Genomic DNA, 16,134 nt, shown 5'->3' with positions numbered 1-16,134 from the left:
ATCCAGAAAGTCTCAGATCAGAAATAAAGGTCACTTAAGTTCCATGCGTTTAACTATATGTCACAGACATCCCAGACCTACAGCACATATTGCATGCACATTGCTAAGACAGAGACAGCATTTATGATATATTCCAGATTGGTACGATTAACTGCATATCAGTACCATGTGCAGGACACCCATCACTTTTGATATTAGACACCTAGAATTATATTAAAGGTTTTCTATGGAGAACAGGATTGCTAAATCCTAAACAAATGCACTGCATCAACAAGGATTTGAATTCTCAATCATAACAAAGAAAATACACAAAAAGGAAAAACAAGATTAGAAAATAGTCTGATAACAAAATTAATTGTGACATTTTATAATGAGGACAAAATTTTGCCTCATGGATTAAAACTATTATCTGATCATCCTAAGTACATCAGAGTCAAATGGTCATACTCAGACTGCTAACCACTTACGGCAGAAGGTAAGATTATGTGTCGCTCAGAGCAATATAAATCAGGAAATCCTTCATACTTTAATGTTACTCTTTCTGTGTTTTAAATTTGAGACTCAACTAATCAGAGCTCAGTCTATACAGCAGCAATCAGTCTTGCAAGTTACCTTTCAGTCTGTAACGAATTAATTCTGTCACTTCAATACGCATGCAAAGAAAGGGAAAAAGAGTCATAGATGATGTAAGAAATAATCAGCACAATTAATCACTGGTGTCACAGGATAACCCAACTGTCTTTAAAGCCAATGGCAGCTGTGCTACTGAATTAGGCAGCAGAATGAGGAACTCAATAAGCAAGCAATAAATGAAGTTCTGTGGAAGAGTAGGAACACAGTAGATCATGACTCCTACAAGCAAATCTGATAAAAAGTAATAAAAAGATACTTTTGAAAGAGTGAGCAAAGGAACTGGAAGGAATTCTTTGTACATATTTGTTTCTGTCATTTACAGAAATTAAAATCACATTAACACATTGCCAACACAACTTTTGAGATAACTGTATTCTCCAACTGGTAATTACTAAATAACTCCACTGTGAAAATTGTCTTATAATTTTTACAGGGCTTTAAAAAATAGTGTCATAATGACTATGCTTGATGTTCTACAATGTTTCTTGCAGAATACCTTGTCTCATTTTGGCTTATTTGGGAAGTGGCAAGCGGAATAATGATATGCCAGAGTAATATAATGTGCATTCAACAGATATAAAAATAAAAATAATCATAATGGTTTGTAAGTTGTTTTACCCAGCCTGGGAGGGGAGGAAGTTGAATGGTTCATGATAAGTTCCACTGAGGTTAAATTAACCAAGAAGAATTCTTGTACTTCTGGTACATCATCCTATAAAACACAAATCCAGTATATTCTCTTTTCATTTTCTTTAAGAAACAATCACAGAATTTGTCAAAAAAAACCACACTACAAGTCTCTAACCTTATAGCAACATTAGAATTAATTTATGTTTCCAATTTCCTGGACATTGTTACATAAAATGTAAATTATAAAGTAAAACATTACATTTAATGGAAAATACTGCAGTGACTCTGAACTAGATGTGAACAGATTTCTGCTCAATTCTGCAGGCACACATGGCAACTACTGATAAAATAAGAGCCAGAAGCAAGCAATGAATGACACTGATCTGAATATTAGAAAATAAAGTCATTATGAGAGAGTTAAATTTCACTTAACTATAAGTAGCAGTCTTCTGTTATTATCTGTCCTTCTGTGATTTTATTATTAAAGAACAAAGCAGTCTTTCTAAAATACCATAAAATCAATAGCTTCAAATAATACAGCATAAAAGATTCAGGTTCCGCAATATTCCTTTTCAATTGTCATACCAATAAGTATAGAGTGAAATGATATAGAATTTACCTCTAGAATAGTAACATTTATGGCAGCTGATGTTTCTCCTTCTTTCAAAATCACTGAGTCAGAAACAGCTACATAATCAGCTCCTGGTTCAGCCAAGGTCCCCTCTGTCTGATTACTTAAGGAGACCAATCCTGGAACTGTGGCATACGTAACATTGATAGCACCTGTTTAAAATGTGACAAAAAAAAAAAAACAACACTTTTTTTCAATTCTTATGAAATGTTCACTAGAATAGACAAAGAAAATGGACCAAATGCTCATTGAAGAAATGGAAAGCCTAACTACAAACCAGAGGATTAAAACACCAATGGGACTTATTTCTTTCAGTCCAGCCTTTAATAATTTGTCCAATATTACAGGACTCAGAAAGCATTAGGACCCAATGCATTCATCTATTTGAGGTGCTGTGAATTGCAAATATTACATTACATACCTGGGACATCTAATATATTATTTATACCAGGTTTGGTGTCAAGGGAAGTAGAGTGTTTCAGGAATAACTGATGTCTAAGAAAGGCTCTGAGGAGAGTTCTAAATTTAGTTTCCTTCCCAAATAGACTGACATAGATATTTATAGAGAACAAAAATTACAGGACACCTTGATTAATTATACTAGAGGGAAAGCTAGACTTTTTTTTTTTTTTTTTTTTTTTTTTTTTTATTATTACAAAGCCACATCTCACAAATCTGCCACAGTAAGTCAAGTTGCAAATTTAAAGAGAGTGATCCTGGAGATAAAATGTCAAATGAAATTCAAAGTTAGTCTGTATGAAATAAAACATAAGATATAAAAGAACCTTCATTTTAATAAATAAATATGGAGTTCAATTGAGAGATTTTACATTTACAATGGAAACTTAAATTTATTAATATTTTCCTAAGTAGCATTTGAAAGGTAATTTACATACTGATTGACATTAAAAAAAAAATGGGAAAAAAAGAAATTATATTTAAATTCCTCTGCAAATCTGTAGTGTGCCCAGATCTTGATTGTTTGTTTCAACTGATCACTTCACCTCAAAACAAAGGAAACAAAAATAAGAGAGATTTTAACAAAGGTCTAAATATAACCTAAAAATGTGAATAGAAAATTATTATGTATGCTATCTCTCAATGGAAGTCAAAGTATTCAGGAAAAAAAACCACAAGAAATATTTAGGCACACATTACATTATTGAAGTTAGTACTATTTGATTTGATTTTAAAAGGAAAAATTGAATTAAAAAGAAATACAGAATTCTTAGGAGAGGCATGAACTGAATTCAGAGGCATCAGCGCAACTTTTTCCATGAGATATTCCTAAACTGTCAGATTCTGGAAGTCTATAGAGGGGAAATTGATCAGCAGGTAACATTATTAAAATTATGCAATATGTGGGAATGATAATTCCATACAAGCTCATTTTCTCATGTTTTTTTTTTTATTTCTTCTGGAAAGACAATTCAAGACAGATTTGCTGGACGTAAAAGTACAACCCTAACAGCCAGCTAGCTATACCATAGCTCCCAGGCTTCCCTTGCTGTGGAATTAAAGTTTATGGCTTCTGTTTTAACTAAAACTTAGTTTTCAAGCCTGCAGTAAAGAGCCCAGAAGTTCTGAAAACAGTTGTTTCCAAGGTTTTCCAGAATTTCCAGCCTCTTTGTCATGACTTTCATTTGTCTAATGATTTTGAAAACAAAATATAATTTCTCTTGGAGATGTTATACAAACCTAGAGATCCAAATTCTCTGTTAATAAAAAGTTGAACTGTTTTGTTTTCCTCTGGAAGTAAAACTACCCTGGATGGAGAAGCAAAATTTAGTACTCCATGTGGTTCATCACTAGCTTCTACTGTCAGAACAGCTTCATATCCTTGACTATCTAAAACAGCAGCACCAGAAGGAGAAACACCTGCAAAAGAATCAATGGACTACAGTTAATTGCATTAGGTAAATCAAGTTTTATCTTACGTTACCGCTATTTTTATGTACAAATGATAGTCAGTAACACTGCAAATGAAATCAAACCAAACACATTATATACTCAATGAATTTTACGGATTGTGTGGAATGTAATTGAATTCTTAATTCTTATATGTAATTGCATTCTTTAACAAGCACAGGAACATTCAATCACAACAACAATTGTATACATAAAAAGTATAGAGTTCAAGACTGTATTAAGAAATGAGAAATCTGAAGAAACAGTAGACTTCAATAAACTACTTCTGTAAAAGTAGTTGTAAAAGGAAAGAGAAAAGTTTCTTTAGGAATTCATTATAATTCCTAAATTCCATCATAATTCATTTACTAAGTTAAAATTATATTCAATTTCTAAATCATTCTATCAAGAAATTACTATAAGTATTGCCATGATGAATAACTGTATGAATTTATACTTTTACTGAAGGACTACAAGAGTAAACAAAATATTAAGGTAAGTTAGCAAGGCACCTATCACCAACACCACCCATGTCAAGTTAGTTTGGTGTTTAGACACTAATTCCAGTTTAACAAAGGATATTTCAGAAGGGATGTGATTTCGTGCTTCTTTTCTCATTATAATTTCAATGAAAGAGTAAAATATTCTGACCTCCTCTAATTCAGAGACAGATCAGAGAGACAGCTTGAAGATAGTTTAAAAAGATTAAAAATATCCATTTATTTTATGACATCTTTAGCATATGTATACATTATTACACAGGAGCATCAAACCTGTTCCAATAAAACGTGAACAAATTTTGCATAGTTTGCAACATTTTCAATATTCATTGTCCTACACTTCCAAAATGGTTTAATAAACACAAAGTTATTACACTACTAAATGGCAATTTTTAGATACAGCAGATATAGCAGTCTGTAGTTCTTCATTACCTTCTGTTTTAATGTTGTACAGGATGATCCGGTACTCTTCCTTTTCTTCTGGAATACGGTCATCCAGCAAGTGGACATATAATGTTGTATTCAATATTCCCTATAAATGTTATTGATAAACTGATTAGTCATTAGTGTACAGAGTAAAAGTAATATCACTCCATCATATGTATTTTGAGCAATACCTTTAAGAAATGCCAAGGTGAATACTGAAAAGTATAAATTCCCTGCTGTTTAATCATATCAAAACAAGGAAGACTGCTTTAAAAGCATATTTGTTTTGTCAGCTCACTTCAAATTATAATATTCTCTTGTAGCCATTAGATTTTCTTATAGACTCACCTCAGGAAAAAAGAGAATTCCAGAATAGTACTCAAAATTTTGTTCTATGTTATGTCCAACTATCTTCCACTCAACAGTAACATTTCCCAGTCCTGGGGCAGTTCTTACAACATGGAATTGCAGTTGTTCTCCTAGGAACAAATGACAAAATGCAATATTTTGGGATTTCTTCTTCTACAATTCAACTATTAAAATGAAAACAAAAAAATTAATCACAGTTAAAGTATTTTCTATGTAAAACCTTAATATTTTTAATAGTGAGCTTCCCAGTAGTTATGTATTTTTTTTTTTTTTTAATTGAAACAAAACCCTCACAAATCTGAACTCTTTCCTCATGGGTTTTTATGAATTTAGTTCATTCTCAGAAAGATCTATCAAAATATAAAGAAACCTGGTACATATGCATAACTGCTATCAAAACATGGACAACAGAAGAGCAGTATCTGAGTGTGAACTATACACAGAATAAATACCCTACACAAGCTTTAACACAGTTTTCTACAGCAGCTAAGTGGCAAGGAATAGACATGTTCCTAATACCTGCAGTGTCTTGTGACTTCAAATAATGCATGTGTAAAAATGCTTGCAGTTACCCGGAAGTTCCATTTATGTCAGTTAGAATTTGCAAATGTTACCAGTTTCTGGACGTTAGAAAACATCCAGAAAAAAACCCAATTCATAATTTTAAAAGGACAGTATTTAGAAGCAAAACATAAATGTTTGCTAATTTAAAAAAAATGTTAATAATTTATTATAATTTCAGAGATAATAAGTAGCAAATGAAAAAAGTATCTCTAGGAAGTAATTATCGTATTTTTTACATATTTATAATATTTAACCAAATGATCACTTTTGACTTTTGAAGAGTGAACTCTTAAAAACGTTTTGAAAAATTAAGAAAATTTATATTATTATAAAGTATGAAACATCTATACACATTTATACAAAATAACTATTTGGCATAAAATGAAATATTTTAAATATGTGCATGCAAAATCACATATTATATTAATATGAAATTGATCAGCAGGTAACATTATGAAAATTATGCAATATATTTCCATTACAGGAGAGACTTTTATTTATAATACATAAGTCCATTGCATCTATATGACAACATCATTTTCCCAGTTCACAGAATGGAAGTTTGCCAGTATATAAGTGCGGAATTCGTTTTCAAGGACATGCAGTATTGAGGAGCTTGGAAATAATCATGCAAGATTAGGTCCATCCTCAATTGACTGAAAATTGTTTTCTTAGTATTGGTATAAATTGATACCAATTTTTTTTGCTATTGCAGAACTAGGAATAATTCCATCTTTTAGTTTGTGTTATGTACACACTTAAAAGCTACCCTATTGAGAATCATTGAGATACATCTGTGAAAGGGAAAGAGAAGATGTGGTGTTAGGTTGTGTTCTCGGTCCATGGCATACATCGAGCAGCACAGCTACTCTCACTGACCGTGTAGCTCAAAGAACACCAAATTATTATACTGCAGGATAGTATTGTATATCTAAAACAGGCAGAAAAATATTGATCACTTTCTGGACATGTTCACTGTTTGGTAAGGAAATATTTGAGAGATGCCAATATATTGGCTATGAATGAGATAGATATGAACAACAAACTTCAAAAGACCTTAAGAAACTGAAAAATGAAATTGCAAAGAAGTAAAATAAAAATTCTATACACCAATTTTCCAATATACAGCATTAGTATGTTATCAGTCTCATTATTTCAAACTTCATTTAAGCCTTGTTTTAAGTTGTTTAACACTAGTTCTAAGAGAACAAAGGAATTCAAAATTAATTGACATCACAAGAATTCTGCTTCTACAGTCAGATATCTGAGGGCAGACTGACAATTTACCAGTTCCCCTGAGGCTAATTTTTCATATCATTTAACACTGCTCTGAAATCTGTTTATCCTACTTGAGAATTTTGCACATTCATTACATACAAATAAATATTTGACAGAAAATAATTACTTTAGTATCATCACAGAACATACATATACATATACATATGCATATGCATATAAATATGCATATACATATACATATACGTATACATAGATATATACAAAGGTCATTTCAGTGCAACATTATGTAATACAACAAGTTTTCACTGAAGACTGTAAAATACTTCAAGGCACAGAACCCTGATACACTGTAATCCAAGCATCAAGAAGAAACCTGAAGTACAATTTGTCTCAATTAAAGACTCTCCAGTACTCAGCTACTGACTCATGTAAAGCTCAGCCAGCTTTACCAAAATCTTTGTTATTCCTATCCAGTTAGAAATACTAACATAAATACAAATTGATCTCTCATAATTGAAAGTATTATTAGGTTAATTTCCCTATTTTTTCTTATGGTTTGGTTTTTTTTTAATATTTTACCATTTTAAATTTTTTCTTAGATTTCTGCCTTTATCAAAGAGAAGAGGACCTAATGAACTCTCCTCTTGCTCCTTATTTTAAGCTATTGCGGTGTGTTTTCACCCAATTGAGTCACAGCCATACAACTGTTGCCTGTTCTGCCGGTACTTAAATGCTGCTGCTGCCCTCAATACGGTGATTGTGTGAACTGAATAAATGCAGGTAACACCGAGACAGCCATGATCTACCACTGAAATGCGAAGAAAAGATTTATTCCATTACGTAACTTTCAAAACAGAGACACCAACACTGCTAAACTTATTCCATATTAGCAGGGCAAAAAGTGCCCAGGCCTGAGCACTGTGTTACACATCAAAAGGCCTGACAATGCACAAATCCCTCACCAGGCCATGGTTCACTACCCCTCTTAACTCCCTTTGCTGCTTACAGGGAGGTCCAAGTCTACGGGAAAGGCTTTTAAGACTTTAACAACATTCTTTTATCTCCTGTGAGAAAAATCCATTTCTTTTCGGTTGACAGCCAACAATCCAGAGTGAGCACAAATACCTGAATTTTCTCACACTGAGTATTTTCTAACATCTCCCATCTCTAGTGTTGGTCTTTAAGTAAAAACAATTCTAAAATGAATTTATTTTTCTTTCCTCACCAATCTTCAGTTTTTCAAATCTTTCCTCCCCACAGGGATAAATAATACGAACAGCTTGAAAAAAAGACTGAGTTGCTTAACAGAAACTGTTCAATAATATAATAAATATAAAAGATAACACTATTTTGATTTATGCTTGATGTTTGTCTTCATAAGAAAAAACTTGATAATGAAAATGAAGTAAAAACACTGAAATCACATGAAGGCCTTAGCTCATTCCGTTTTTTTTTAATCAAAATGAACTAGTTTGGCAGTTTTTTCTTGCTATAATGCACTGCAACGCATTGTTTTTCACAAGCTAAAGGAATTGTGATCAGTTATAGCACTATATACATATTATACATAGCAGAGTATTTCAGCTCCAGATAAAATCGTTCAGCTTCAGCACGCTATGACAACTATTTAACCTGTGGAAAGTATATAACATTTTCATAACCCTGGGGAATGAGATGGTTTGAATTAATTCCCTGGGCTGTTCTTAGACTGCGAGAATGCAGCTGGCTTGTCAGGCAGATCAGAACCACTAATGTGGAATAATAAAGGTTGGAAACTGGGCACAATAGAATTAACACAAACTCTAAGCAAAACCCAAAAGCTTATGTCCTTTCATTACAGGAAAAAAACAGACCATGTCCTTTTGAGATAGACTATTTTTTCCAACAAAAAATTCAGTGCATGCATTCTTGGACATCAAATTTCTGTTAGTTTTCTCTATCCATCAGTTTACACATCATAAAAATTTGAGATTGCAATACACTGATATGCCAGCAAGGGATAACAAGAGCAGTCACCATTATTATTATTACTGTCCTATGCAGAACTTTACCAACTCTAGGTAAAACATGAAACATGTTCTCTTAAAACACTGATAGACACTAGACATGCAACTATTATCAGTGTCAAAAGTCATGACTGAGTGGTGACATCAAGATTTTCGCACTCCTAAAATGAGCTGCTATAAAAAATACAACGAGAAACTTTAGAAAGATGGAAGACTTTTTCTTATTTTATTTCTGTGGGAATATTTTCTAGATAATTAAAAGCTAATTTTAAGTCAGTGATAGATAACATTTGCTTAAGATTAGCAATTGTTCTGTATAAGGGGGTGTATATATAGTTCTGGAAGATGGTATAAATGAATGAGAAATGCTAAAAGGAGTTAGAAATGCAATGCCAATAGAAGCAAGGCATAATCTTCAGAGAAAGAAAGGGAAAGAACAAATGGTGAAATATGGGTTTGGAAATAGTCTATTCATCTTTTCCATAGACTTCATTTAAGTACTATCTATGTTTGCAAGAATTAAAAATGCAAAGAACTGTGTGCTGAGTATGGGGTTATTCTCTGTTTGCTGGCATTCTCTGAACAATGATACAATCACATAATGGTTATCAACAGAAAGCACAGAAATGGAAGCTGATGTTAATCAAAATGATTGTGGTCAACACACAGAACCCACCTTCATGACCAATAATGGACCTTCCAGCTGTCTGGAAGCCAATGATTCCTGCCACATTGTCACTTGCCAGGATAACCACTGTGACAGTGTCAAAACTGGGCAGAATCCTACTCCCTCCTTCAGTATGCACCAGGCTGATTATGATGCTTTCATTGTCCTCTGGCTCTGGATCATCTAAAATGGTCACTGTGACCATCTTTTTTGTTTCACCTAAAAATAGAAGAACATATATGTTCACATGAAAATCACCTTAAAAAGATGTAATCATCTACTCTAGTAGTAAATACTTAACTAATATAAAAAAAGACATGAAGAATCTTTACTTATTTACCTGTCTAGAAGTTAGTGAATGTTGTTATGAAAATTTATTCAATTACTAATGAAATGGTACGCTAGGCAATATAATTTAAAAATAATTAAATATACTCTGTAGAAATTAACAATTTCGCATAATTTCTGAATGCCTAGAATTCTTATTTGCTTTATAAGTTCTCTGGCTTTCAAATTTTAATTAGAAAAGGGGAATATAATTCTTGCACAGTGCTTAAATAATGCCTGACATAGACGTTTCTTATTTGCAGGTTTTTAACTATACTGTTATGTTACGAAATCAATACAATCTCAGAAGCTAAAAAGATATATCATTAAAAAATAGTATTGTATTGAGAAGATAAGAACAAAAGATCACTTAGGTCTGATTCTCATTTTCATTATTTTTGATACAACACCTATTTCAGCAACATTATTCCTTATTTATTTAGAAAAAATGTTATCTTTATAATACACACTGCAATATTTCTTTAAAAAATACTTTAATATTATACTTTTCATCCTTTTTTTTTTTTTCATTTTTGTGGTCTTTGTGTGTTTGTGTAGTGTTTTCTTTAGTTTTGGACAGGAGAAGTTAATGCTAAACCTAGCCTTACCTTCAGCAAACACCAGAATCTCACCAACACCCACAAAATCCAAGTTTGGGGTAGCAGTTCCACCAACAACACGCCATTCCACTGCCACCTGTCCCAGGCTGCCTTCTGTCCTGTCTATCATAAGCTGCACGCTGGCCTGAGGACCTTCTTCTACTTCAATATACAGACCTTTTTCTGTTGCATTGGGACTTACACTATAGATCTTAAATACTCCAAAGGCATCCCCATTCATCATTATAATAACTGTGGAAGTATTTGGCTGTCCAATAGTTGGTTGATTTTTTAAGCTGGCTGAGATGTTAATTAGTTCAACTTTCAACAGGCATACAGTGAATTTTTCATCCAGTTCTGGCAGGTTGTCAGGAAATATGGTAACTGTGAGATTTGCAAACTCTTCCCCTTCCTGCATGATGGCCCACTGTCCTGTGATAGATTCGTAATCACTACCAGCAATGGCTTGTGTGCTAAACAGAATGGATGTACTGCTGATGTTTTTCTTGTAGGTCCATAATCCTGACATGTTAGTTAATGGCTCGATCTCTGTTGTCAGCCAGAGGCAGAGAGGAATCTCAGAGGCACTGGAAAATGTAAAGGCTGAACATGCTTGTTCTTTTAGGCACTGAGTTGCACAGGCATACAGTGGGTCACTTGCTGCTGACACATTCACTCTCATCTTGGATGGCTGGTCAGGAATTCCTTGTACAGGAGAGTTGTAATAGGCCAGTATATCCTCACCTTGCTCAATGGCAAGAGCTACAATGTCAGTCTCAGAAGTGCTGTAAAATATTTGCAGTTGACCAAACCTTCCCCCACTAAAAGACATTAAAATAAAAATATTATGTTAGCTGGTGAAGCATGTCTAATATTCTGTATGTTACTGGGTTAAGAATAAAATTAACAAAATCAACTAATGACTTCTGAATTGCTGAAAAGTTACAAATAGCTAATTAAATCTTCCCTTGAAGTTAGCAGTACCAATTCAGTGACTTCCTACTACCAACTGAGTAGTTGGGTTTTTTGGAGAGCAAGTTTTAGTGTTTATAGTTTGGGTAGCAGTCTATTAAGCATGCATGTTCGCAAACATTTGTTTCTGGAGTTAACTTAGTCTTCCTAGGACTGTCAAGGAAGAAAAAGCCTTTGTTGTCTAGCATTGTTATCATTCCTCTGAAGTGTCCTCAGGATACCATGTTCACATGAAAAACCTGTTCTGCTTTTCATTTTGTCTTCCATCACACAACATTTGATCCATTTTGTCCCCCAGTTAAAACCACAGGAACAGGCTGGTTTGCAGATTTAAATAGTTTGTCCATTTAACAGGCAAAATAAAACTTCAAGTACATAGTGTACACTGGGTTTACACTACACATTTATTACATTTGTACTTTATATACATTTCTAACAAGCAGACATCTAGTTCAAAATCAATGTATCTGAAATAAAAACTGGCAGAACAAGAAATTGATGCAAATACCTATAAAAGGGTGTGACATTTAAAATTATTGCAGAAAAATACTCAACAAAAAACAAACCAAACCAAAACAACAACAACAAAAAAAAGAGATTCAAAATCAGCCAATATTATACAGACCTTCTCCTGACTGATATATTAGCAAGTAAATTTCTTTCTAGTGGCTCCTGAATTTGATATGAGGATTGATGAAAGAAAACTGTGCCATAAGGATTATCATTGGCAGGTATAAGAATATTTGCCACAGCATCTAATCCGATAGCACCACCATTGGAGGCCTGAATTAATTCAATATGGATGATCTCAAAAAGAAAAAGAAGAAGAAAAAATAATGCAGCTAGATAATTTTTGCCATTTCTAAAAATAATCACAAGCAAAATAAAATCTGAACTTGTTGCAGTTTTCTGACATAACATTTCCTGCTTTGATCTGCACACTTTTCTTACACAAGTTAAAACTCTAATACTGTTCAAGAGAGACATAACTGCTCTACTTACTTCTTCTACTTCTGGAACATCATCAGCCAGGATTTCCAACAGCAACATCTGAATGGCTTCCCCAGGGGCAAAAGTAATATTACCCATGGCAACTCGCAAGTCATCATCAGCAGGATGCCCATTAATGGTAGCAGCCCACTGAACAGTAACGTTACCCAGTGTCCCAGCATTGCGGATTATTGGCAGATTTATGCTTACTGATCCAAATTCAGGCTCCTCCACAGTGAATTGGGTATTCTGAAAAACTGACATACACCATAGGGAGATGTAGTGCATTAACAATAAAATTGAATGTAAATATATCCGTTTCTGAAGTACAGAGTTTTATTTTACTTGCTTGCATTTATTTGCACATGTAAACCCCCCTTAATCATGTTTAAACCTAAAAGCAGACTTTCAATACTTATGTTTTCATCTGCACAGTAAATTAGCATAAAAATTAAGCCCTCATCCAAAAAGTCTATTCCAACACACCTATAGTTTGAGGCTAAACATGAACTATTTCTAAGGTCTTAGAATATAACTTCATAATTATTCCCAGCAAAGAAACTCTTTACCAGATTCCATGTCACTTATTAAAGAAATAAACTATAACTATTTAACATGGAATACGTTAAGTAGAAATTTCTGTTTTTTAGAATTGCAGAATGGGTCATGGTGGAAGGGACCACTGTAGATCATCCAATTCAAGCTCCCTGCTCAAGTAGGGTCATCCCAGAGCACACGGCACAGGAATGTGCCCAGACATTTCTTAGATGTTTCCACTAAAGGAGATTCCACAACCTCTCTGGGCAACCTATTCTAGTGCACCACTATCTTTGCAGTAAAGAAGGTCTGCCTCATGTTCAGGTGAACTTCCTGGACATCAGTTTCTGCTATTGCCTCTTGTTTTACTGCTTGGTGCCAACAATCAGAGCCTCCAAGAGGCTCAATGCTTCTGTTATAATAAAGCCCCATTACTCCTTTTATTACATGTTGTAATTCAGTTCATCTTATCTTTTCCTTTACTCTCTATACCGACGTTTCAACTTCTGAATGTTTTTATTCAGCTGCCAAGTTGCAGCTCCTCCACAAATGCCCAGAAAAAAAAATGTTAATGGAAGAAAGAAAATATGTACTCCTTTACCAAAGGATCCAAATGGGTCATCAGAAGCCTCAATAGTTATGATGGCCCTCGTCAAAGATCCAAGCAAGGCTCCTCCTGTTGTTTGGTTCAGCAGCTGAACATAAAATGACTCCTCAAGCTCAGGATTGATATCATTAATTATATAAATTGGCACAGCTTTACTTGTTTCCCCTTCTAGTAAGACAACATCTGATGAAGCTACACTGTAGTCCTCACCTAGATTTGTAGATGAAAAAATCCAAAATAATAAAACACAGATAATATCAATGCTTTATGGTTCAGTGTGGTGAACATTATCATAAATACACATTTTCTCTTTGCTTACACATGCATTTCTCTGTGTTTTATGATGTCTTTTCCTTTATCTTTAGACCCAAAACAATTGTTTATTTATTTATTTATGTCCTGTTGCCTTTTAGATGTGTGGTTGGATCAAAATAAAACTTGGCTGACCAAAAGAGAGAGAGATTCTGAACTGTTAGACTAAGAGGTAGTTAGAAAAGGTCCATTATTGTCTGTTGTTTACAAGGTCACACTACCAAGATGTTACTATCTGATTTATAATTCCTGTCCCGCTTTCCAAGAGATAGAAGTGAAACAGAAGCACCTTGTCAAAGCAGACTTCAGTAAAGCACACCTTTTATGTGTTGACTTAATTTTAGACAAACTTGTCTCAAGTGTCTAGAGGAACATCTGTGATACACTAGATCACAGCTCTGCTTCAGAAACTAATTGAAAGCTTACTCTGATATAAATCTAGCTACACATTTGTAACACTGTTACATAAAAATGAAACTAAAAATTCTCAGTGCATGTATCATTTACCTAATCAGTTTGGACCTAGCTGAAATATAGTGCACACAATTTATAACTGTCTAAGTAGTCCTAGAGACTTCATAATTTTTCTCCTTTCTTTATGTACCTTCTCTATAGCAGGGACCAACTGGATGTTGGTCCCTGCTATACTGGATGTTCCATTTTCAGAAGTACAAGTCTCCTTGGGTTTTGATAGATTTTTCCATATTCGTTATACAGCTAAGTCCCCAGCTCTCACTTCTCCAATAAGCTTCACTAAGCTTACTAAATATACACATGTTTAAATATATACATGGGACTAAATTGTTTTTACATATACTACTATAGCATTTTGGGAGGTGGGGGGAAAGGGGGTGTTTAAGTGGTGGTCTGCTAAATAAACAAACAAAGTAAACAAACACCCCAATTCCTTCCCTCATTTGACTTTTAAGTTCTCCAGCGATAATGCATAAACTTTCCCCTAGGTCTTAGATGCATATTTGCTAAGCACAATCAATGCCTTATATTTCATTCTTGTTATACAACACATCATTCATTACACATTTGCTTGTTTCAACTTTAACAAAGGCTGCATAGTTCTGCTCTTCTGCTTTCTTACCAGCTGTTGCAGTTATTGGCATAGCTTTAAATTTCACAGAAACATCTGAAAATATTCCCCCAGTTCTGGTCACATTAATGATTGGTCCAACATAGTTTTCAGCAACTCGCACAGCTGAAGCTGAAAGCTGAAGTGTTCCAAAAGCATCATCATTGGCATCGATAATCACATGAGCTATTGTCTCACCCGCTAAACCAAGTCGAGGAGAATTTATAACTGAAATATAAAGAAAAAACTTAGTGAGTGATACCTGAAATGATTACTATGGCTACAGAGTTCATAGGCACACATGTAAATTTAGCTGTCTCTAGTTTTCAAGAAAATTATCTCTTTTGGAATTGGACAAAGCGTAACTACAAGCCACATCAAAATACATCTGTCTAAATTATGTTCTGGCAGAAAATCTGAACATTATTCTACTATGCTTTGGAGCATACAAGCCATAATTTTTGAAAAGATGAAGTACTGTGAATTTATTTATTTATTTAACCATAAGACTAATAATAAGATCAATACATTAGATCAAGAACAATAATTTCAGTTTTACTTTTGATATGATGAAATATAAGTAAGATTTCTACTCCAAGTGGAATTATATTTGAAGGTACCCCTTAATCTGTGAGCAAGGGCAGCAATTAGACATGCTAAGAAGTTCTGAAGCACAAATGGCTGTAAGCACACTCAGGCTGTAACGATCCAAATTTATATGAATGAGAAATTAAGTAAACATTGTCAACACTAAGAAAGCAGCACGACACTTTTTTTTAATAAGACTTTTTTGTAGTTTAATTTAAAAAACTAGCTTAGCTATTTTCTACTACTGAACTTCCTAAAACAAAGCTAAATAAGCATGTATTAGTGCACAAACAAATATCGTAATGTATTTGGCCTGAAACACTTTCCATAAGAAATGCAAAAAAAAGAAAAATAAATACTCATGCTTTTTCAATAAAATAGTGTGCCAAAGGAAATAAAAGTCAACAGGCACAAGTCAGGTAACTAAGAGATATCTTAAGTATATAGAGTTTGGCAGACATTCATTGGAGTTCATTGGAGTTCATTTGTCTTGCTGCAGTTTCTCCTGTTTTATGTAAATACTAACCTTCATAGTTAAATTGTAG

At 33.6% G+C, this 16,134-nt stretch overlaps 1 protein-coding gene across 1 annotated transcript in view; it reads right to left on the bottom strand.

Annotated features, from left to right (window-relative positions):
- ADGRV1 (adhesion G protein-coupled receptor V1) overlaps positions 1-16,134 on the bottom strand; it is a 260,139-nt gene that overhangs the window by 197,036 nt on the left and 46,969 nt on the right. Inside the window, exons 31-42 of the mRNA XM_058824411.1 lie at positions 15,014-15,229; positions 13,600-13,815; positions 12,474-12,718; positions 12,097-12,278; positions 10,509-11,320; positions 9,583-9,792; positions 5,077-5,207; positions 4,735-4,834; positions 3,593-3,772; positions 1,883-2,046; positions 1,252-1,345; positions 613-642 (exon numbers count right to left, since the gene is read on the bottom strand). Of these exons, the coding sequence (XP_058680394.1) occupies positions 613-642; positions 1,252-1,345; positions 1,883-2,046; positions 3,593-3,772; positions 4,735-4,834; positions 5,077-5,207; positions 9,583-9,792; positions 10,509-11,320; positions 12,097-12,278; positions 12,474-12,718; positions 13,600-13,815; positions 15,014-15,229 (2,580 nt within the window). The remainder of the gene's footprint in view (positions 1-612; positions 643-1,251; positions 1,346-1,882; positions 2,047-3,592; positions 3,773-4,734; positions 4,835-5,076; positions 5,208-9,582; positions 9,793-10,508; positions 11,321-12,096; positions 12,279-12,473; positions 12,719-13,599; positions 13,816-15,013; positions 15,230-16,134) is intronic.

The sequence above is a fragment of the Ammospiza caudacuta genome, chromosome Z, assembly GCF_027887145.1.
Source record: "Ammospiza caudacuta isolate bAmmCau1 chromosome Z, bAmmCau1.pri, whole genome shotgun sequence".
Classification (NCBI taxonomy): domain Eukaryota; kingdom Metazoa; phylum Chordata; class Aves; order Passeriformes; family Passerellidae; genus Ammospiza; species Ammospiza caudacuta.
This window is presented reverse-complemented; position numbering and strand designations above follow the sequence as displayed.